The sequence below is a fragment of the Diadema setosum genome, chromosome 19, assembly GCF_964275005.1.
Source record: "Diadema setosum chromosome 19, eeDiaSeto1, whole genome shotgun sequence".
NCBI classification, from domain to species: Eukaryota; Metazoa; Echinodermata; class Echinoidea; order Diadematoida; family Diadematidae; genus Diadema; species Diadema setosum.
This window is the reverse complement of record NC_092703.1, coordinates 1,368,260-1,391,197: the sequence shown is the minus strand read 5'-3', so window position 1 is coordinate 1,391,197 and position 22,938 is coordinate 1,368,260. Positions and strand designations below refer to the sequence as shown.

Below are 22,938 nucleotides of genomic sequence, written 5' to 3'. Positions count from 1 at the left end.
GGATGATCACCTCAAGGTCAAAGCTCACAGGCAGGGGTCAATGAACTTTTAGAGCCCAATGTTAAATTTTTATGGCGCGTTTCTATTATGGGTCATAACCTTTGATCCATAGGTCTGTTTGTGACCAAACTTGGATGGTAGATGTCCATTGGGGAGTGGATGGTCACCACAAGGTCAAAGGTCACAGGCAGGGGTCAACGAACTTTAAGGGCCCAATGTTAAGTTTTTATGGCACGTTTCTCTTTTTGGCATAAATTTTTATCCTTTTATATCTCTTTTAATCTGGTATATTTCTTTTTTTTTTATCTGTTATATCTCATTCGCGTGCAATTTCTTGTACGCGAATGGGCGAGATACATTATGGCACTTACCTTGTTGTGAAATTCGTGGGAAAATGATATTTTCAGCTAATACAGGTAAAAGCGTAAATTATGCCCATAACAAAATATATCTGATGTGATATTTCTTCTCTTTTATTTTGGGTGGTTTTAAGACCAGTTTTATATTTATTCAACTGAAACATGAGATTTTGCCTTTTCTGTATATAAAATGATTGCATAAAGTCCTTATGGCCTTTTGAGACTGCAGTTTAGAGAGCATGAGGAATAACGATCTCACATGAATCATCAAGGAAAAATGGATGACTGAGGAAATGTAATTGTTCGGTGTTCATTGTTACATCAGCAATGAAGATAAACCTTTAAAAAAAACCAAAAAAAAAAAACCTTTGTCAAATCCTTTCAGGAATGAGAGATTTAATTGGCAAATTTCGTTGCAAGCACACACACCCACTCTCTTTGATGTATTCCTCTGTTATGCGAAGTAAGCAATAGTTTAATACAATATAAAATCAAGTGGTATCTTCAAGATTGATAGTGACACAGGTTGTAGTTTGATGACAAAGAGTGTTATTACTCAACATTCGCTTACGGTTGAGTTTTATTTACATGTTGAGCTTCCATCCTTGTGCTGGGTAGGTCGATGAGTCATATTTCATTCATTTAACACTCTAAACATCCAGATTTCCGCTCTAAGGTGCAAACCAGCCATCATGTTCCCCCGTCACCCTGGACGGTCACCACCATGCGGAAACGCCTGCAGCTCGAGTACGAATTCTACCACTACGCCCGAGCAAGGTTCTACGCGCTCCTCAAAGAGCTTCATTTTGTCGAACATAATATATCCGTGACACCGGCTGAAGAGGAGGCTAGTCTACTGAAACAAGCAGATTCGGAATATTGCAATAAAACATGTCGGTGACATGTGGACTTAAAAAAGAAGGAACGAAAAGAGTTGTGTCTATAACTGCCTAGATGATTTCCTATATGACCAAACGGGTGTCAGCTGTCTTTGATGAAGGAGATCCTCTCCCATTAAAACTTTTGTGTCGTAAAACTATGACAGAGCAAAGGTAGATGACTAGCAGGTTGAGAAAAAAAAAAGTTATGCTAAGGATTCGAAGTTCGACTATTTTTCGCAATGAAAAGAAAATGGTCATTTTGATGGTGTCGGACTGTGGATGTAAAGTTAGCTACATGACCTTGATGTTCCAAGTAAACTTACAAAATGTATACAATGAGAAAGTTGAGCTGAGAAAGTTAAACTTGCACTCGATATGAAAGTTCACATCGGTGTATGTCACGAGACCGACATGCACGAGTCATACAGCCTATGAGTTATACAGCTTACGAGTCATACAGCTCATTAGTTCGACACTAAGCTAACCAGGCCCACGAGACCGACACATTAAGCCCCGTGTTGTATCTGTCGAACTCGTGGGCTGTTTTACCTATTATAGTGTCGAACTCGTAATGGGCTGTATGATTCGACGTGAGCTGTATGACTCATGGACCTGTTTTCAATGTTGAACTCGTGGGCTGTATGACTCGTGGGTGTCGATGTAGTGGGATGACACCGTTCACATTATACAATAGGCATCTTCCTAGAAGGCTTCCGACTCGAGTAACCACGATAAACTTCTCTCTAAAGTATGCCCTTAGGGCATACATATTTGTACATTGAGAAAAGTCTGTCAGTGGTTCACGAGTTACTTATTTCCTTTTTCTCTTTGATCTTATACAATCCCTGTGTTGTAATATCATTGTGGTTTTCTTCTTTCTTCTTTCTTCCAATATTGGTCATGTGTGTATTCTTTTGTTGTTGTTGTTACGTGAGTATGCTTGTATAATTATGATAATATAGTTTGCTTTTTGTTACCATTTTTCCTGATACTCTACATTTTGGCGATAATTATATAATCATTATATCCAGCGGTTCCAACACAAAAATTTTAAAAATTCATAACTTTTGCATCGATTGTCCAATTTTCCTCAAACTTTCACTGATGTGTTCTATTAATATTGCTGCATTCTCTCAATCCTTATGTTTATGAAGGTGAACTTGTCCTTTAAATTAAAACCATGTAATCATGATCCTGTTTCGTACAAGACGTCTGTAGCTTCGTTTTGATGTATGTCTGTGTGTGTGCGTGTCTGTGTGTTCAGGGGCGGGTCCAGGAATTCCGTAAAAGGAAGGCAAAATAAGAAGGAAATATATATACGTATATATAATATATATCGTCGTCTGCCTGGCAGATGTGACATCATACACTGCAGTAGTCTTCTCATCCAGCGGGATCAGAAATTTTTAGAGCATGTATAGCCTTACGGCCCTTCTGCCGGGCTGGCAACGATATAATTAATATAAATATAAATATATATATATATATATATATATATATATATATATATATATATATATATACACTCAGCAAAAAAGTAAGTTCCTCCCTAACATATTTGGATGTATCGCAAAAAGTATTTTACGGATTTTCATAATTCAAACGGGAATGGATAGGGAATTTCATTACTCATAACATGAATGGCATATCATTGCCACCAAATATTATTATTGGTGTAAAAAAACGCATTTTATGTCAAAAAGCATGGAGAAAAAAGTTGCACTTCAGGCTATATGAAGCATATTGTATACATTTCCTATGTAAGTTAGCAAATGACCTTTTTAAATTGTGCAATTCTCTGGAATTTCTTCACGTACAATGTGCTTCCCTATTAAACAAATGTTATGCATACTTTTTAAACAATAGCCTTTTCAATATGAAAATGTTGGTAGAAGCCATGTGATTTGTAATTTCAATTTGGGTTGATCACATTAATGTGCCTATGGCCATTTTGCATCATGCGCTCAAGTTGTAGATCAGTTTGTTGAGGGAAATGGCATCGAACGTATGGAGTGGCCTGCAAGATAGCCTGACTGTAATCCAGAAGAGAATCTTTGGGATGTCATTAAGCGGCAAGCGAGCAAGAAGGTGAAAGATAACACTTTACTGCAAGAATTTAAGCGCATCTTGCAGAGAGCATGGGCCAACATTGAGCAGTGCCAAGTAAACTTTAGTTAACAGTACGAGGAAGAGATGCCGGCTGGTCATTGAAGCGGATGGTGGACATATCAACTATCAAATACTTCACTGTATGCTCATGAAAAGAAAGAGATAGAGAAATATGCAATCAACCATGCTTAAATGTTCAGAATCATGAGTGATTGTTTGATTATTTGAGTAAAAGTCATTGCAAATCACTTAAGTGCAACTTTTTTTCCATGCATTTTGACATAAAATGCATTTTTTCACACCAATAATGATATCTGGTGGCAATGATTTGCCACTGATGTTATGAGCAATAAAATTCCTTATCCATTTCCGTTTGAATTATGAAAATCGGTAAAACATATCCAAAAATGCTAGGGGGAACTTACTTTTTTTTTGCTGAGTGTATAAATATATAATATATGAGATTAAAACCTAAATTGAATGGCATTAAAACGCTTTATCCTGGCGAGGAAAGCGCATGTTTTTGAAACAAGACACCAAACAGGTTAGTCATCGCATTCTTCATCAGCGACCAGGATGCGATGTGATGTTAGATTAAAAATCCGTTTCTGAAGCAGAACATACACACAAGGGTATACGTCTGCTCCTGGTCGGACGGATTTCAAAACTAACCTGCTTGTGATGGAATGCGTCTAAACTGGTGGTAGTTGTTGCCACAGTGATGGTAACCGCGCAGTTTGTATGTGCGCGTTTGGCGCAGCAACGACGCATCCATGGACTGGTTCCCTCCACGAAGAGCCAAAGATGAAAGGATGAAATCAGTTTAAAAACATGACAAACATGAATCCCTGATAGCTTTTCAATGGACTTACATTGCCAACGTCATGCTCCGATTTACTATCACGAAGATAAACGGTTCAGAGACCCACCTCATCTTGTCTTTCACTGACGCAAACTCACACCTCCGGCCCCCATAGAGACATCCCAGCCTGTAGTTGTGCCTTGTCCGTGATGGAATACTGTATCAGACTTTCCTGATAGTCAACGGTCTTTCCCGTAGTCAATCAGACTTTTCCTGATAGTCAATCAGACTTTACCTGATAGTCAACCAGCCTTTCCTGGTAGTCACTGATCAATAACGAACAGAAGTGCAACTTTTTTTCCATGCATTTTGACATAAAATGCATTTTTTCACACCAATAATGATATCTGGTGGCAATGATTTGCCACTGATGTTATGAGCAATAAAATTCCTTATCCATTTCCGTTTGAATTATGAAAATCGGTAAAACATATCCAAAAATGCTAGGGGGAACTTACTTTTTTTTTGCTGAGTGTATAAATATATAATATATATATATATATATATATATATATATATATATATATATATATATATATATATATTATATCGTTGCCAGAAGGGCCGTAAGGCTATACATGCTCTAAAAATTCCTGATCCCTTCTGCCAGGCAAACGACGATATATATATATATATATATATATATACAGTATATACAGTATGTGTGTGTGTGTGACGGCAGAATGACTCGCAGACGTTGCAGTGATGTTCATTATGGCCTTTATTTCCCAAGCTTTGTGTAACTGTGTAACCAGCCTTTTTCAAGGGCTTTTAAGGCGTAGGGATTTGCTTGCTGTGTGTGGTATATATATATATATATATATATATATATATATATATATATATATATAAATGAAGAAATGAAGAAATAATGAAGAAATAAACCGATGATGCATTTTTGGCTAATAAAGAATGAGTTTATTCGACTCGAATAAACTCATTCTTTATTGGCCAAAAATGCATTACCAGTTTATTTCTTCATTTCTTTGTGGAGACAATACGTAAATTATCCACATGTTCATATATGTGTGTGTATATTATGTGTGTGAGTGTATATATATATATATATATATATATATATATATGAAGAGTTTGTTTGCAAAAACCGATGTCCATATTTGCCAAATGGATATATTTGCGATTAAAAGTCAAAAACAAAGAGAATAATAAGAAAATGTTTGCTTCTTATTTACCATAACTTCAAAAATTTACCAAAGATGTAGTGACCAATATATAATTTAAAAGGTATTATTTCGTACTCTATGACAGAGACCGTACTTCAAAATCTTCAAAAATGGACTTATCGGTTTTTGCAAACAAACTCTTCATATATATATATATATATATATATATATATATATATATATATATATATATAATCGATGCCTCTATTGGGTTTAATCGGCTTTTAAAAAAAAACTGCAATATTGAGTGCAATTTTTTTCGTCTCTCGTGCCACTTCCGAGTTTCATCAGCTCACAAGCAAAAACTAAACAAAACAAAAATGCTGAAAGGTGTTCTGTAATGTCGATGCATGAGTGAAAGTGCGGTTTTTATCATCTCCCAGTCTGCTACGTGCTCGTAACCGCTGCATCAGTCTTTGCCGTTTATTCATTTTTAAGAGGCTGCATGGTAAAATGGCTGCATGTCTTTGCATGTTTCAGATAACTTAATATCGTACAGTTTTGCCATGAAACAAAAAACACATTCAACACCTCTTCCCGCACGGACACGGGGCATGGGGAGCTATTTATAAGCAATGATAATTTCTATAACTTGTAAAGGACTGATGCTACATTGTGGAAGTAAAGTAGATGTAGAGGAAACTCATTTATACACCAGGTCGAGATGGACATGGTGATTAAAAACATCTTGTCCAAGGACGCTAGCACTGGGCGGGATTCGAACTCGGTCCTCCGATCGCGAGTCTTATCCACAGTAATGCCATAGCGCCCCCTTCTGCCCCATTGACCCAGACATTGTACAAGTACCTACATGTTCTTTCTCTTATACCGATCTTATATCGATCACATCAACTACCTATATCTATCTCTCTATCTGTACAACCATGGACCCTATACCGTAGGGTCCATGCTATAATCATGCATCATGATACATGTATACAAGGTTGTATTATCGCCATATCGGCGACTTTGCTTTACATGGTCTTCTCTCTATCTACTTGATCCAGGGAGGTTGGCAGAGGATTCCCACCTCGAGTCCCATGCTTGATCTTTCTACTCATGTAGCAATTAACTTATTAATATCCATACAAATGTATCATGATATTATCTCCGTACCAGCAACTTTGCTTATATATCTCTACCTACTTGATCTATCTAATTATCTAGCAATAAACCTATCACTCTCCCTTTCCCTCTAATTCAAACCAAACTTTTGACACAAACAAGCGTAAACGAAACAAGAACTGAGATGCAGACACACGACACTAGACGCTTACACTGTAAGCTTGGTTTGCCATTCTTGCAATCATGTAGATTTATTTACAACTGATGAGAATATCACCGTACCATTCAACAAATCAAACAATTCTAATTCTGAAGATATTCACAACTTGTCAGTACAGAGAAGGCTCTCATGCCCTTCCGTCAATCCCGCAGGTTACGTACAGTATCCTGGTGTCTGCGAAATCTCGTAATTATATAATGAACGAGACTTTGACGAGGCTTGGGATGGTACGTTTGACATACAAGTAGTGCATCGTGTGAAGAATTCGTGAAAGAATTAGGTGCAACGGAGCGTAACACACGTAGTCCCTATATCTCAATACATTGTATCTATCTACAGAATGTGTAAAGATTCTACACACATTCTTCATTGTGGAAACTACATCTCACGTAGTAAGTTTGCCAAATAGCTGTAGCTCCTACACATAAAGCTACACCAAGTATAGTTGCGTGATTTTTTTTTTCATGTCATAATGTAAAATATGAAATATGAATTCAATATTATCACATATCATTATTGAATGTGACAGTTTTCTGTAATTTCTTTATTTAGCATGTTAACATTGGGATGGCATCCTTAGTGTCATGAAAAAATGTCACATTACAAATGATTTCCCATATTACATGAAAACTTGTTTTGATGATCCAAGTGTATGCAAGGCAGCTAAATAAGTTTGTTGCTTTTTCCTCAGCCGGCAATTTTGAGTAGGCCCAGTGCAAAATACACTGAAAATAGAGTTCCAGTGAAAAGGTATTCCACACGATACCATTGGTGAGAAACTACTTTTGGGATCAACATGCCATTGTCCTGCCCTTTTCACTAATGGATTGTCACAACATTAAGCTAAAAGAAATGAAAGTTTGATTGAAGTTTTGTAAAAAAAAAAACAAGAAATAAAGGAGGATGCATCTGTAATCAAACATATCTGTAAATGGCATACCCATACTAATTAATAATAAGACATGGTGAAGAGTTAGATAGTGGTAGGTTGTAATGATATATAGCTCTGACAATATCCAGTATTAAAAAACATGCAATCTGATAAAGTTTTCTTTATAATCATACATTTCATAGAAATGAAATGATATAATGCATTCTTTCTGAATATAATTTTTCCAAGAAAATTAAATATAGATATGTGATTTCTCAATGAAGGCAAAATATTTGTCGAAGGGCACTTTTGCTCCTTACAGTCAAGGCAGAACAAAACATTGTTTTCTAGCAGGCATTTCTTGCTAGAGAAATTGTTTTATCTCCAAGATATTCACATCCAAAAATAAACATTCAAAAATATAATTGTTATGCATGTGATACAAAACAGATACAGATAGATGGTAACCATAACAACAACAAACAAGAGACCCGCGGGTCTAGCGCTCACCCGAGTATCGCAAGTTCACCTTTCGCGCAATCACTAATCTAAATTATTCACAGCTCTACCAAAATTTCACCAGGCATTCTCAAGTAGAAGATGAAAATGTACAATAAGGGCCCAAATTTTTTAAGATTCCTTAATTATTGGGGATTAGGGCCCCCTGGGGCCCTCTGGGTGGGGCATGGTGCCCATTTTGATAAATTTAGATCCTGACCCCCTAGGGATGCTACCTGCCAAGTTTGACGAAAATCCATCATGAGGTTTTCAGGAAGAAGATGAAAATGTACAATTCAGGCCCCCATTTGGACCTTCCCAACCACCCCCCCCCCCCCCACCCCCACCCATGCCCCCAAGAGGGGCATCCCTGGATCTCCTATGAACAAACTCAAAACTACAGTCATTCATGTACTCACTCATAGTATTATCTTAGCTCTATAACTTCTGATTCTAGAGAAGATTTTTAAAGATTCCTTCATTTTGGGGGTTTGGGCCCCCCTGGGGGCCCCCTGGGTGGGGCATGGTGCCCATTTTAACAAATTGAGATCCTAACCCCTTAGGGATGCTACCTGCCAAGTTTGGTGAAAATGGGTCATGGGGTTCTCAAGAAGAAGATAAAAATGTACAATTTAGGCCCCATTAGGACCCCTCCTCACCCCCCCCCCCCTCCCCTAGGTCCCAAGGGGGGCACCCCTGATTCTGCCATGAACAAACTTGAAACTACAGTCATCAATGTACTAACTTTAACTTAGCTCCATCACTTCTGGTTCTAGAGAAGAACATTAAAGATTCCTTACTTTTGGGGGGTTTTACCCCCCTGGGGGCCCCCTGGGTGGGGCATGGTGCCCATTTTAACAAATTGAGTTCCTAACCCGCTAGGGATGCTACCTGTCAAGTTTGGTGAAAATGGGTCATGGGGGTTCTCAAGAAGAAGATGAAAATGTACAATTTAGGCCTCATTAGAACCCCTCCCCAACCCCTCCCCTGGGTCCCAAGGGGGGCACCCCTGATCCTGCCATGAACAAACTTGAAACTACAGTCATCAATGTACTAACTCATAGTATTAACTTAGCTTTATCACTTCTGGTTCTAGAGAAGAAGATTTTTACAGATTCCTTAAGTTTGGGGGGTTTGGGCCCCCCTGGGGCCCCCTGGGTGGGGCATGGTGCCCATTTTAACAAATTGAGTTCCTAACCCCCTAGGGATGCTACCTGTCAAGTTTGATGAAAATCGGTCCTGGGGTTTTCAAGAAGAAGATGAAAATGTAAAAAGTTTAGGCACGACGGACGACGGACGACGGACGACGCACGCTGGACGACGGACGAAGGGCGATCGCAATAGCTCACTTGAGCCTTTGGCTCAGGTGAGCTAAAAAGTTCTGCATAACAAAGGCACAGCTCCTCTAACTGATCTGCTTGAAATGAGAACAACCCATCACAAGTTCATGAAAATATGTGTAATGGTATGCAACCACACACATTAAAAAGTCACTTTGCAAGACCAATGTCTTTTTATAGGAATTACTGTGCTATGGTGTTACTACAGTACATCACTTCACATCATACTAACTTTATTAACGTGCATACTTTGTTCTACCGTGTTACTTTTTATGAATATGTATCTTCAACATTTCCATTAACACTGAAATAATATTTTCTTCATTTTTTTTTACCAGCATTGTGTTGAAACAATTAAATTTGTGTTGAAACAATGCACACTTGTAGTTTCTGTGGTCTTTAAAGTTCAAAACTTTCTTGCATGTCATTGTTTTTGCCATTTTCATAATAATATACATGAATCAAAATCTGATTATAACAAAGAAATCCCTTTGTCTCAGTAAATATAACAAAACGCCCATGTATTACTAATATGAGTTCAGTGTATTCTGTTGACATCTCTCCTTCATGAATATTCTCTTTGTATGCCTGGTTATGATTATTCAGATTTTAAAACAATACAATCAAAAAGAACACAAAAAGAACAAAAAGAACATTTCTTATCACAACAACCATGTCCATATAAATTAAATTCAAGATAGCTTTTCTTGACAAAAGCAGGACTCCTAAGGCCAGTGAGAAACATGTACACTGCTTATCAAATTAATATTCTTGTGCAAGGTAAAGTGCTGACCAAATTGGTAGAAGAAAAAAAATCCAACAACTGACAGGCAACAAGTCTGTTCTGTACAACATTATTCACACAGTACTTTTTGTTCTAACAAATTTCAAGGTTTGACTGCAATATTTCTTTTTTATTTTCTGGAAGCTCATTTGATCATGAAAGGTGTATTTCTCATACTAGTCAGAAATATACTTAGCAAAATTCAATCACAAATTGGACACAAGGCAGCTAAGATTGGCTATTTCTGATCAAAGTATGTCTTTCGATCTGTCACAATTATTCTCATTGTGAAAATCTTTGAAAATGATAAGCTCGATAAGTATTTCTTTACAAATAGTGAGAATTAGGTGTTAACAGAAAATTAAACCAATAACCTCATTTGCTACTGGCAAAACGAGTGCATATCTACAGACAGTTTCTTCAAAATATATTGATATAAAATATGTGTACAGTCAAACCTGTCTATAGCGGCCACCCAAGGGATACGGAAAAAGTGGCCGTTATAGACAGGTGGCCGCTATAGACAGGTAATCCAACTTTGTGTGCATTGCCTACATGTACATGTATCATCGTTGTATATACATGTACATTTACGTGTGTACGTATGCACACGTGTGTATCATGCATAGAACAATGCCGGTGTTTATGAAATTGTTGCACAGTACACTAGATGTAGCATGTGCCAGTCATGAATTAGTGCATTATTGTGACTGAATAAGTGATGAATGCAACGGTGGCGATCACTGAATGTTGCCCAGAAATGACTGGCACGGCTAAAAAGCAGAAAAACACCCTGAATTATCAGCTCGGCTACGGCTCCATCGGGTTTTTGGCCGCTATAGACAGGTTAAAATCTACCGCGGGAAACAAAATTTGTGGCCGCTGGCCGCGTTGGACAGGTGGCCGCTATACACAGGGTCTTTAACATGGCTTTTCTCTCGGGGGGATTTTTCAGTGGCCGCTATAGACAGGTGGCCGCTAAGGCAGGTTTGATTGTATATGCAAAGAAATAACAGAGGCATGCAGAGTGATAAAAGGGGGGGAAGTATACCCTGGTAGGCAATCAAAACAAAATGAAATCTAGGGAGCAAAAATGATACAACAAGATTTAAGGCTGGCACATATCATAGGTATCAGTCATACCTATATTTGACTGTATATGAAATACACGTTGTATGATTCGAAAAGCTTGATAATCATACAAGAGATTATGCTTTGAAATAATCATTCCTATGAAAAATTCACTCTGAATTCCAGGAATGCTTACATAATGCAACTAGACTAGTACAGTTACTTCTTCTTTATGTACATCAGTCTCAATGTGTTTATGGTAATACATCAATGCAAATCCTGAAACATTATTCATTATCCAGCTAGACAGAAATAGCAGATATTGACCTCAATGATAATCCCCTTCAGAATGCACACACCTTGCATCAATGCCATTATTCAGGAATTCAAGGAAATTTGTGTTTGTGGGCGTGCTGAAGTCGTTGACCTCACAAGTTCCCACAAATATCTGCATCATACCATACAGCTTGAAACAAGTCAATGCATAGGAAAGAGCTTGGATTTCTTGTTCAATCCCTCCTTGTGAGGACTCATCTAGAAGGTACATGTACCTTGGCCAGAAATATTGGTATTATCACATTCCCCTTCAAACTTCACAGTGATGTACTCATGACTAACCTGCTACAGCTAACTCGTTCCAAGCCAAATTCTGAAATCCCCCATAGATTTAACACACAGACCATGTAGGGAATGGGTTAAGCAATACCAGAGCTCACAAAAAGGTCATTGTGATTTATACAGAAGGGAGCAAGAAGATTGTATAATCCTTTTTTCAGTAGGACAACACATGAACTGTCAAAGGACATAGTCTTCAAATGCAAAGATTGGCAGCAAAGTGCAGTATACAGTAGGTCAAATGTATTCTTACACTGGCTTACTGTCACTTCAGAGCTTGGTTGTCCTAGGAAAACTAAACAAGGTTTGAATGAAGTCAGTCACTCAAACAAAGGATTCCCTTTCCAGCATATGCGAGGGTCCCTGCCACAGGCACTTGCTACAGCATCAAGATTTCTCATAAGGTTGGTCTGTTCCATGAACAGCTCAACTCACATCACTACGAGATATTACATACTACTTCATACTTCCTATATCAAACATAGATATTTCTGTACAACATTGCAAGAAATAGATACAAAGATCTAATCCAAAACACCCACATGGTTCCCATTATCTTGCACATTCCCAGTTTTAAACATACATTTGTATATAGAAAGAGAAAGAGAAAGAGACAGGACTTGGGGAAAGAGGAAGAAGAGAGAGTGACTAAGAAGAGAGAGATGGAGAGAAAAAGAGAAGACAAAAGCGGTGTGAGAAAAATATTGTCATATATCTCAAATTCTCTTCTGAATTTCACAGTTCTGTACAGCTCTCTCATGAAAAATCCCCTCATATTCTATGACTCTCTACAATGTACATGAACACTAACAATTAACACCATGTGCCGGACTTTCTATCACATTTCCTACAGACACAACTCTGCCCAATTTTATCACTTCATTATAACAACTAAAACATGCTTGTCTTTAATTTTATCCTCATAACCCATGGCTATTATTCATGAGTCCTATTCCGTTACTTTGCAACTATAAAAATCACTCATTCACACATTCTGTACAACATTGAGCAAACTCCCAATTTGACATGGGGGTGGGGTTGGTGGACACAAGAACCAGAAAATATGGCACCTTCGGTGGCCTTCTTCAGAGGCACACACACACACACACAACTGTTCTTTGGTCTCGACTATCCATTATTTCACTTTCATGGATGTCCACAGATTTCCATTACAATGCTTACAGAAGAACTCTAACTCCAGGTAATTTGGAGTTTTGCCATGGGGGGGGGGGGGATAGAATGTAAGGGAGAGAGATAAAGGTGGGGTGTCATAATATGCAGATATAAAATGTATCAACCAGACAATTACCATGCTCTCAAGGCTACTCATTAACCTTTAGCCATCAAGCCCTCAGAGAAGACGTGCAGTCGATTGTGACTGACTCGTAGCAGCATTATGTCCAGCTTTTGCCGTCCCTCAGGTATCTACGACATACAACTCTCGCAGCACTTCTTGACGCCGTCCCTGGCGTATGGAATGTAGGATATGGAGTACCTACATGATGCAGAAGAACAGAAAAATAAAAATGAAAAATGAGCACACTCTTCCTCTTTCAATCCTCTCATCATCATTGAGAACATACAGTAGTCCTTTGTGTCATTCGGTAGAGAATATCTGTCAAATAGACCAAAAAAAAAAAAAAAAAAAAATACTTTCCCACGCACCTGACAGCTGCATCTTAAACTTTTAGTATAAATAATTTTCTTAACCAGAAGGCATTTTGATATGTTTATGAACTAAAAAACAACAGAGATAGAGAGATTATGAACATTATACAAAACAGATATCAAAACATCTATTAACTATGGTTGTATTCTAAATTGTGCCTAAACATGATAAAAGATGACTCCTTAGGACTGCCCCAGAGATATTAATTATCAGTAAGATACCATTGGTCCATATACAATTGTAAGTGATATTGTTACACCATTGCAATCAAGGAAACATACACCATTGCAATCAAGGAAACAATGCCATCTCAGAAATCTTCATACAATGAACTCAAAGCCTTAAAAATAATAATAATAATAATAATAATAATAATAATAATAATAATAATAATAATAATAATAATAATAACAATAATAATAATTATTATTATTATTATTATTATTATTATTATTATTATTATTATTATCATTATTATTATTATTATTATTATTATTATTATTATTATTATCAGTAAGATACCATTGGTCCATATACGATTGTAAGTGATATTGTTACACCATTGCAATCAAGGAAACAATGCCATCTCAGAAATCTTCATACAATGAACTCAAAGCCTTAAAAATAAAAATAATAATAATAATGATAATAATAATAATAATAATAATAATAATAATAATGAGGTCTTATTTATCCAGGGTAGCCTCTTCGGTGTTGCCACTGCTCTACCAGAGGGCCCTACTATTATCATTACCCTAGCATTGCCAGGTACCCATTTATACACCTGGGTCGAGAGGGACATAGCGGGTAAAAACAACTTGTCCAAGGAGTGTAGGACGTAAGCACTGGGCAGGACTCGAACTCGGTCAGGTCCTCCAATCGGGAGTCGGGAGTCTTATCCACTATGCCACAGCGCCCCCACATATCAAACAATATGCATCTACAACATGTAAGTAAGATTTGATACATATAGTTCACTGCAAGTATATTGCCATCATAATATAATTGCCAGAATTGTTGGATACACAGCTGCATGCTGGATCTTTGACAGAGCTTTGTACACACCATAGTGATGCCAAGAATTGTAAGACACAGAACAGGAGAGCCAGAATTGTGATTTGCCACTGAAAAACAAACAAACAAGAAATATAAAATTGAAGTAGATTTAAATGGCTAAAATACATGTACATGTAGCAAAATTTATCCTACGGTTTATATACATGTATGTAGTATTCCAACACCCATATAATTATCTAGCTTCTCAAAAGACAATAACAGACACAGAAATATATGCACAAAAGCAAATTAATTATTCATGCAGAAAACACTGGTGTTGAATTTGCTTTAGGCATAGAAGACTTTCTACTAAACATAACAAATACTTAAAGGACAAGTCCACCTTCGTATACATAAGGATTGAGAGAATGCAGCAATATTAGTAGAACACATCAGTGAAAGTTTGGGGAAAATTGGACAATCAGTTCAAAAGTTACGAATATTTTAAGTATCTGCGCAGTCACTGCTGGAAGAGAAGACTACTACAGTGTATGATATCACATGCATACAACTGTATAAGGAAAATAAAAAGAGAATTTAACAAAACTTTACTTTTTAAATGAAGTGCACAGTTCTTCGACTTGCTACTGACGTATGTTAAGGGTAATATTATTCCCCCTGCCTTCTGAAAGAGAGAAGTTGAGTGTTCTTTTGTTATGCGAGAAAAATGGAAATATGTTAAATTTTCTTTATTCTTTCTTTATATCGTTGTACTCGTGTGACATCACAAGCGATAGTAGTCTTTTCATCCAGCCGTGACTGAGCAGAAACTTCAAAAATTCATAACTTTTTAACGGATTGTCCGATACTGCTCAAACTCTCACTGATGTGTTCTACTAATATTACTGCATTCACTCAACCCACATGTCTATGAAGGTGAACTTGTCCTTTAATTAATGGTAAATATGTTGTGTTGACATAAACTTTTTGTACTTCAAAACAGGCATACAGACATTTCACATGTCATTCCATACAGGGTTATTACATTACATAAACTCCATGATATAGAATTATTGTAATATCTACCTAAAGTGTTTATAGGAATTATGAATCTAATAATGATCTAGTGTACTTACAGTAATCACATACTACTCTTGCAGAAAGTGTAGAGTCAGTGTATATTTGTATACTCATGTGTTTGATTTGTTATTTTGTCATGTTCGTACAACTTCAGCAGAATGATAATAAGTAGGGATACTGAAACTGTGGTTTTATGCTCCAAAATGCTTAAAAATGGCAACATCAACGACATTAAACAATTAATTACAAGTAAAGGTCGAACATATTGATGAGTAGATATATTTGTGTAAGTATGAATAAATTAATACACTGTCAATAATCCTAATATTAATGGTGATGATGGAAATGATGATTACCAATATTAACCCGTTGAGGACGAGTCCCGAGTATACTTGGGCAGGTGTCTATGGGAAATGCGTGCTGTAGCAAAATCAGTCCGTCCTCAATGGGTTAATGGCATTATCATCAACTTTCCCATCATTTTGAACAAGTTGATGCAGTAACCACGGTGATGGGATGCAGCCTGCCAACCTCCCCTCCCCCTCCCTCCCGATATCTCACCCAGAGAGCAGCCATGAGAGTCAGTGCTATCATGACAATCATGATGATGGTGGCGATGATCCTCTTCTCCTTGAACATGTTCTTCAGCTGGTTGACTGGGCCAACCAGGAACAGGGTGCTGCGGTCAGAGAGGAAGGGATAGTCAAATCATATTGGTCAAGTCATGTTAATAAGTATCCTTCATGGTGTGAAACAGTCTTCAAATTCTTAATGTGCTGAGTAAGGTGAACATTAGTTTGCTGACACCAAAATCAGCATTTGAATGCATTGACTGGATGGGCATGGCATTGAGGTGTTCACTGGTTAGCATAAGTTCATTAACTAACATAGCTTCATGTGGGAAATTAATTTTGTGCACATTTCACTCATTGGCATAGAAAGACTTAAAGGGAAGCAAAACCCAAAGAGCAATGTGGATTGAGTGAAAGCAGCAATATTAGTAGAACACATCAGTGAAAGTTTGAGGAAAATTGAACAATCGCCGCAAAAGTTATGAATTTTTAAAGTTTTGGTGTTGGAACCGCTGGATGAGGAGACTACTAGAGGTTATGACGTATGAGTGGACAACAATATAAAGAAAATATAAAGAAAATTCCACAAAAATTCACTTTTCTGGCATTATGAATGAGCACTTGACTAACCGCTTTTAGAAAGCAGGGGGAATAATTGCTACCCTTAAAGGCACTGTTTACCTTTGGGAACAGCGATTTAAAAAGTTTTCAAGATATGACATTTAATGCATATGTGTAGGTCTGTTGTACCACAAAACATCCTATCATATACAATTTTTGTGATAAAGCCTAAAATATAAGGAGATATCTATATTTTTCTCAATAAACCGTAACTGTAGACGGTTTATTCTGGAAACATTCTTATTGTAATCATTGTTCACATTTTGTATATCTAACAGTACTTAAAGGGAAAGTAAACCCAAAGAGCAATGTGGATTGAGTGAAAGCAGTAATATTAGTAGAACACATCAGTGAAAGTTTGAGGAAAATCGGGCAATCGATGCAAAAGTTATGAATTTTTAAAGTTTTGGTGTTGCAACTGCTGGGTAAGGAGACTACTAGAGGTTATGACGTATGAGTGGACTACAATATAAAGAAAATAAAAAGGGAATTCAATAAAAATTCATTTTTCATGAAAATTACACATTCCGTAAGCTTGATACTGACATATGTTAGGGGTAGCACTTATTCCCCCTGCTTTCTGAAAGCGGTTAGTCAAGAACTCTTTCATTTTGCTAGAAAAGTGAATTTTTGTGGAATTCCTTTTATATTTTCTTTATATTGTGGTCCTCTCATACGTCATAACCTCTAGTAGTCTCCTCATCCAGCGGTTCCAACACCAAAACTTTAAAAATTCATAACTTTTGCATCGATTGTCCGATTTTCCTCAAACTTTCACTGATGTGTTCTACTAATGTTACTGCTTTTACTCAATCCACATTGCTCTTTGGGTTTGTGTTCCCTTTAACATTGATTTTACTGATTCAATTTTTTACAGTGGTTGTTTCTATCCCTAACTCACTATTTTAAAGCAGTAATGCTGGATTTTTGTTTAATCTGCAAATGGTAAATTATGCCTTTAACATATGTCAGTATCAAGTTGATGGAATGTGTAATTTTCATGAAAAATGAATTTCTGTGGAATTCCCTTTATATTTTCTTTATTTGGTTGTCCACTCATACGTCATAACCTCTAGTAGTCTCCTCATCCAGCGGTTCCAACACTAAAACTTTAAAAAATCATAACTTTTGCATCGATTGTCCAATTTTCCTCAAACTTTCACTAATGTGTTCTACTAATATTGCTGCTTTCACTCAATCCACATTGCTATTTGGATTTTGGTTCCCTTTAATGACAGTGATTTTGTGAAAGGTGAAAAAAAAAAGATAAAAATTCTACATGTCATGAGACATTTCAGGATTACATAGTCTGAGCATGAAATCAGTGTTTTTCTAAATCAAGAAATAAAGGGAAAAACAATTTTAAGTATTTGATGGCCTATCAGACCAGATTAAATTCTTATCATGTGTATTTCTTAATACTCTTAAATAGCTAGGATGAGGGCAATAGATACAGGGGCACCTCATAACAAGGACCTAACAACGCTGATAACATACCTTGTTTCATGAGGTTTCCCGTACAGAGTACAAAAACAAAGAAATGTAAAGAGTTGAGACTTGCACAATCATCTTGTTAAATTACTTATCACCTCTTTAACAACGAGGTTCCTCTGTAGTGCCATACTAAATGACACGAGCATGCAGCAAAAGGAAAATATGAAATGACATGGTGGCATACAGTACGACTTTCACTCACCCACAAAGTGCTGTGACGGTACCCAGTGAGTAGAGCAATGCAAAGAGTTTTAAGCCTGACGATGTCGGGATGAACAGAAGCAGTGATCCCTGTAGTAAGGATAGGGTCAAAGGTAATATTAGGCAAGATCAACAAACACCGATATAGTTAGGCTAGCATAATGAAGCTAATCCCTTGCCACTGACTTCCACACCAAAAGTCCTCATATTTTCAACATTTTGAATTTCACTGGACTCTTTGACAAGTATCAATGTCAAACTCAAACAACAAGAGCATTCTCTTGGTTAATCCTCCTTTGATCTTCACTGTGCTTATCAGCAAAGAAATCCAGAATTAACTGTCCATGAAAAGGGGATTATACAGTGTATTTTCCCAATCATTTTTTCTATCACAGAAATATCCCACAGTACACTTCAGGAATTTCAACTTTCTTTATATGTGTACATGTACATCACCATTATGTATTAAGGATTATGCTTTCATTTATCTCTTTTCCAGGGCTCCACACTAACTATTTTGTTTGGTGGCCCGATGGGGCAACCAAAATCCTCAATTTCAAAGTTTTGGTGGCCAGAGAGAAAAATTTGGTAGTCCGAAAAAAAAACAATAAAAAACATTAAAAGTCCTGTTTTTTTAATGAGTCAAATATTTAAGTTTTTTCATAGTAAGAATTGGAATTCGGACATATCTACTCATAAACAGACTTCAAGAAACTCGCAACACTCACTCTCAGGCACTCATTCAGTCCTTTTCATCCATCCTTTAAACAATTTTACTGCTAATTTCCGGCGCAAAAAGTTACGAATTTATTGACATACTTTTCAAAAAATTTTGGTGGCCCAAGGCGGGCCACCAAATTTGCCCTTTTTTTAAATTTGGTGGCTCGACTTTCATTTTTGGTGGCCCTGGGCCACCGGGCCACCATTAGTGTCGAGCCCTGCTCTTTTCTCTCTATTTTTTCCTGCAAAAAAGGAGAAAAAAAAACAACTGAATAGCACATAAACAGAATGGATAGTTGACATTCACACCTAGGTGGAAATGGGAAGTGTGTAAGTCAATCACGCATGTTAAACTGATTTTTTTTTTTTTTTAATCCTACAAAGTACACAGTATGTACATGTACTGTAGTTCATATCATAGAGTGGAACTTCTTTGACATTTGTAAAGTTTTTGTATAACGTGAAATGAAGGGTCACAGATTAAATGATTTGGGTCATTTGGTGACCTGCTGACTTTTATTTCTATACTTTTCTTTATCATTCAAAACATTAAAAAAAAAAAGGAAAAACAGTGTGAAGTCAGAAAGGGGCAAACATCATACCAGAATGGATAAAGAACATCCAATGACGAAGCAGGCAATGAAGCCCTTGATACGTGTTGACCAGCTTAGTGTGGAGGCATTGTAAACCTGCATGCAGAGACAGAGAGAGAGAGAGAGAGAAAGAAAAATGAAGTGTTGATAATAGCACAACTGACTTTACAAATATTATTCGAAGACTTGACATAGAGTAGATCTCAAAGACTGTATAGCAGGCTGAACTGAAATGGAATTAAACTCACATTAAAAGAACTACTTGTAAATAGATAAAGAATATTCACTGAACATTTGAAATAAATAAGAAACGCAAGCAGCATCACAAAATCTTTGAATGTAAGAAATTAAATTCAGAGCAGTTTTGATAAAAAGCCATGAAGGTCACATTTGAACAACAGTGTTCTGACCTGGCAAAAACAAGTGACTGCACAAAGATCTATCAGTGAGCAAAGTTTGGTTATTTTGTTGAGTGGTTCAGTTACTGTACATGTTTATTTTCTTCGGGGCTGTGCCCCTCAGAAAATAATAAAGTAAAAATGTAGACATACCTGTCACTTCAGAATCCATAATTCTAAATGAAACCTGTCTGTGATTGGGAATATTTGAGCTTCCAGATATCTTTACTTGAAAGATATGTTGCATAATATAAAAAGGTCAGCTTCAGTTTCTTATTGCAAATGCAACATACAAATGCATACTACGGTTGTTGTAGCAATTCCATTTAAGAGCGAGTTGTTTTGAGCAATGACATGAAAGGGTGATGTCGATATCAATGCTTCCTAACAACTGATTTGGTTCAAAATTCATGTGACTGACTGTAAAGTTATCATATAGCGTGATTTTGGTGCAATTTTTTTTTAAAGAATTCGAGATGCGTATATTACGAACATGGATATGAAAATTAATGCTTGTCTACTATAAATGTCAGTATTTATAGTCATAGAATGTGTACCGGTAGAGTTCTAGGTATGAAGTCTACAATATAACAATTTTCACACACAAACTGTTCAGTCAAGCTGAAACAGTTAATCACACAAATGTATCATACGCCTATCATGGTAAATCAAGCCACCCAAAATTAAAAAAAAACAAACAAACAAACAAACAAAACATATAAATTTATTTAATAGCCTTGGGGTCCTAGTACATCAAAACTTAAATGCAAAAAACAAAAACAACAACAACAACAACAAATAAACAATGTGTCACTTTAGTCATGTAGAAAGGGCAAAGTGAACATTCGGCTAGACTATAGTCTCTACTAGCTAGATTCAGAACTTAACAGACACACCCACTATTCTAGTTCACAGCTAGCTGCAGCTGTCCTACACACACAAACCATCATTCTGAGAACTACATGTACGCAATCCACCAAACTAGACGTCAATATATATGTGTGGGACAGTGATATAATTGGTAGAGCACAAATTCGAACTCTTCTCATTCGAACATTCCTCAGCACAACAAACTTACCTCTGTTATAATACTTTGTTCATCTTGTTCTTCTTCTTCACCTCTCAAGACTTTTTTGAGCTTATCCATTATCTCTGTTTTGCAGTATGACGGGGGTTTTCTGACGATAACGGCGGAAAGTCAGCAGTCACAAGACGCTGTATGGCGTAATATCCAATAATAATATAGCCATCGGTAGCCAATCAAATTCAGCAAGCAATAAGCCCAAATTATGTTTCTAACAGCGAGTAATAGTTCTCACACAGAGACTGCTCTCGGGTCACGCCCTGACGTTTTAAAAAGGCCCTTTAAACACAACTCCGATCGACTATCGTTTGGGTTGAAAATTCATCTCAATAATTTTGTTCCTTGAAGAAAAAAAAAAAGTGGAAGGTGCATGTCACAGTGGTGAAAGCATAGAAAGAGTTTCATTGTAGGCCCACATGACCTGTGGATCATAGGCGCCGGAAGTGGGGGGGGGGGGGGGTTGGAGGTTGGGGGCGGGTTTTTTTTTTTTTTTTTAGACGGCGCAGATTGGGGACCCTAAAAATCTATTGGGGACCCTATCCCTAAACCTAACCCTAACCCCAACCCCAACCCTAACCCTAACCCTAACCCTAACCCTAACCCTAACCAAAAACCCTAACCCAACGTTTTTAATACCCATAGGTTTAACACGCGCCATGCCCCAATCTGTGCCGTCTTAAAAAAAAAAAATAATAATAATAATAATGTAAATAATAATAATACATCTGTAATGAAAAAATGAAATAGAAATATAATATAATGAATAATATACAAATAAGGGAAATTTATTAGCTAAGACTAGTAATTCTAACGCTCATAAATGTTTAGACATTCAATTTTTCGTTGCGTGTGAGCAGATTATCTCAACCGCATAAAGGTAACCGTTGCAGTTTTTAGAGGCCTTTGGCTATGGAAAATCGTGTAAATATCAAAATGTTAGCTTTAAGCACTGGCGGATTTAGAGGCGGGCGCAACTGGCCCATGCCAACCCTCCTTTTGAAGCAACTTTTTAAAAAATGTTCTTTGTTTTGTAATTTTTATACGTGTGCCCCCCCCCCCCCCCCCCTTGAGAAAAAAAAAAAAATCTTCCATACGTCCCGCTTCCACCGCTAGTTGTTACAAATGTGACACCTGACGTAGGAAGGGCCCCCGGAAAATAGTTTTAACCCCCCCCCCCCCCCCATGCCCGCTCATCTGTTTTTTTCGGCGAGTTTCGACTTGGGGTAAATCCAGAGGCTGGGAGAGTACAAAAATTTGCGCCACCACCACCCCCCCCCCCCCTTTCTAAAATCCATATCACTACACTCGTCAGTCGTCATTCTCCAGCTTTAATATAAAAACACAAAACAAATGGGGTGCCTCCTCCCTTTACGCAAAAGGTAGGGTCAAAACGCAGCCCCCCCCCCCCCAAAAAAAAGAGAGAATGAGTGAATGAAAGCAGATGAGAACGAAAAAAAGAGAGAAAGAAAAGATAGAAAGAAAGAAAGAAAAAAAGAAAGAAATAATGGATGAATTTCAATGAAAGAACGAAAGAAAAAAATAATAAAAAAGAACGAACATTACAAAGAAAGTAAGAAAGGAAGGAAGGCAGGATAACTGTACCTTAACCTATGAAACAGAAGCTTCAAAATTAATATAAGTCAGACATTCA

General features: G+C 37.1%; 2 protein-coding genes across 2 annotated transcripts in view; one reads left to right on the top strand and one right to left on the bottom strand.

The window, feature by feature from the left end:
- LOC140242874 (heparin sulfate O-sulfotransferase-like) overlaps nt 1–1,260 on the top strand; it is a 38,663-nt gene extending 37,403 nt beyond the window's left edge. The window contains exon 8 of the mRNA XM_072322620.1: nt 1,022–1,260. Within this exon, the coding sequence (XP_072178721.1) occupies nt 1,022–1,260 (239 nt within the window). The remainder of the gene's footprint in view (nt 1–1,021) is intronic.
- Nucleotides 1,261–13,099: 11,839 nt separating this feature from the next.
- LOC140242790 (vesicle transport protein SFT2A-like) lies at nt 13,100–21,421 on the bottom strand. The gene is made up of 6 exons (XM_072322547.1): nt 21,282–21,421; nt 19,815–19,901; nt 18,494–18,582; nt 16,166–16,283; nt 14,594–14,652; nt 13,100–13,354 (listed from the first exon to the last, which is right to left on the bottom strand). Exons 1-6 carry the CDS (start codon nt 21,348–21,350, stop codon nt 13,285–13,287), a joined length of 492 nt encoding a protein of 163 aa, XP_072178648.1. The 5' UTR covers nt 21,351–21,421; the 3' UTR covers nt 13,100–13,284.
- Nucleotides 21,422–22,938: the final 1,517 nt, after the last annotated feature.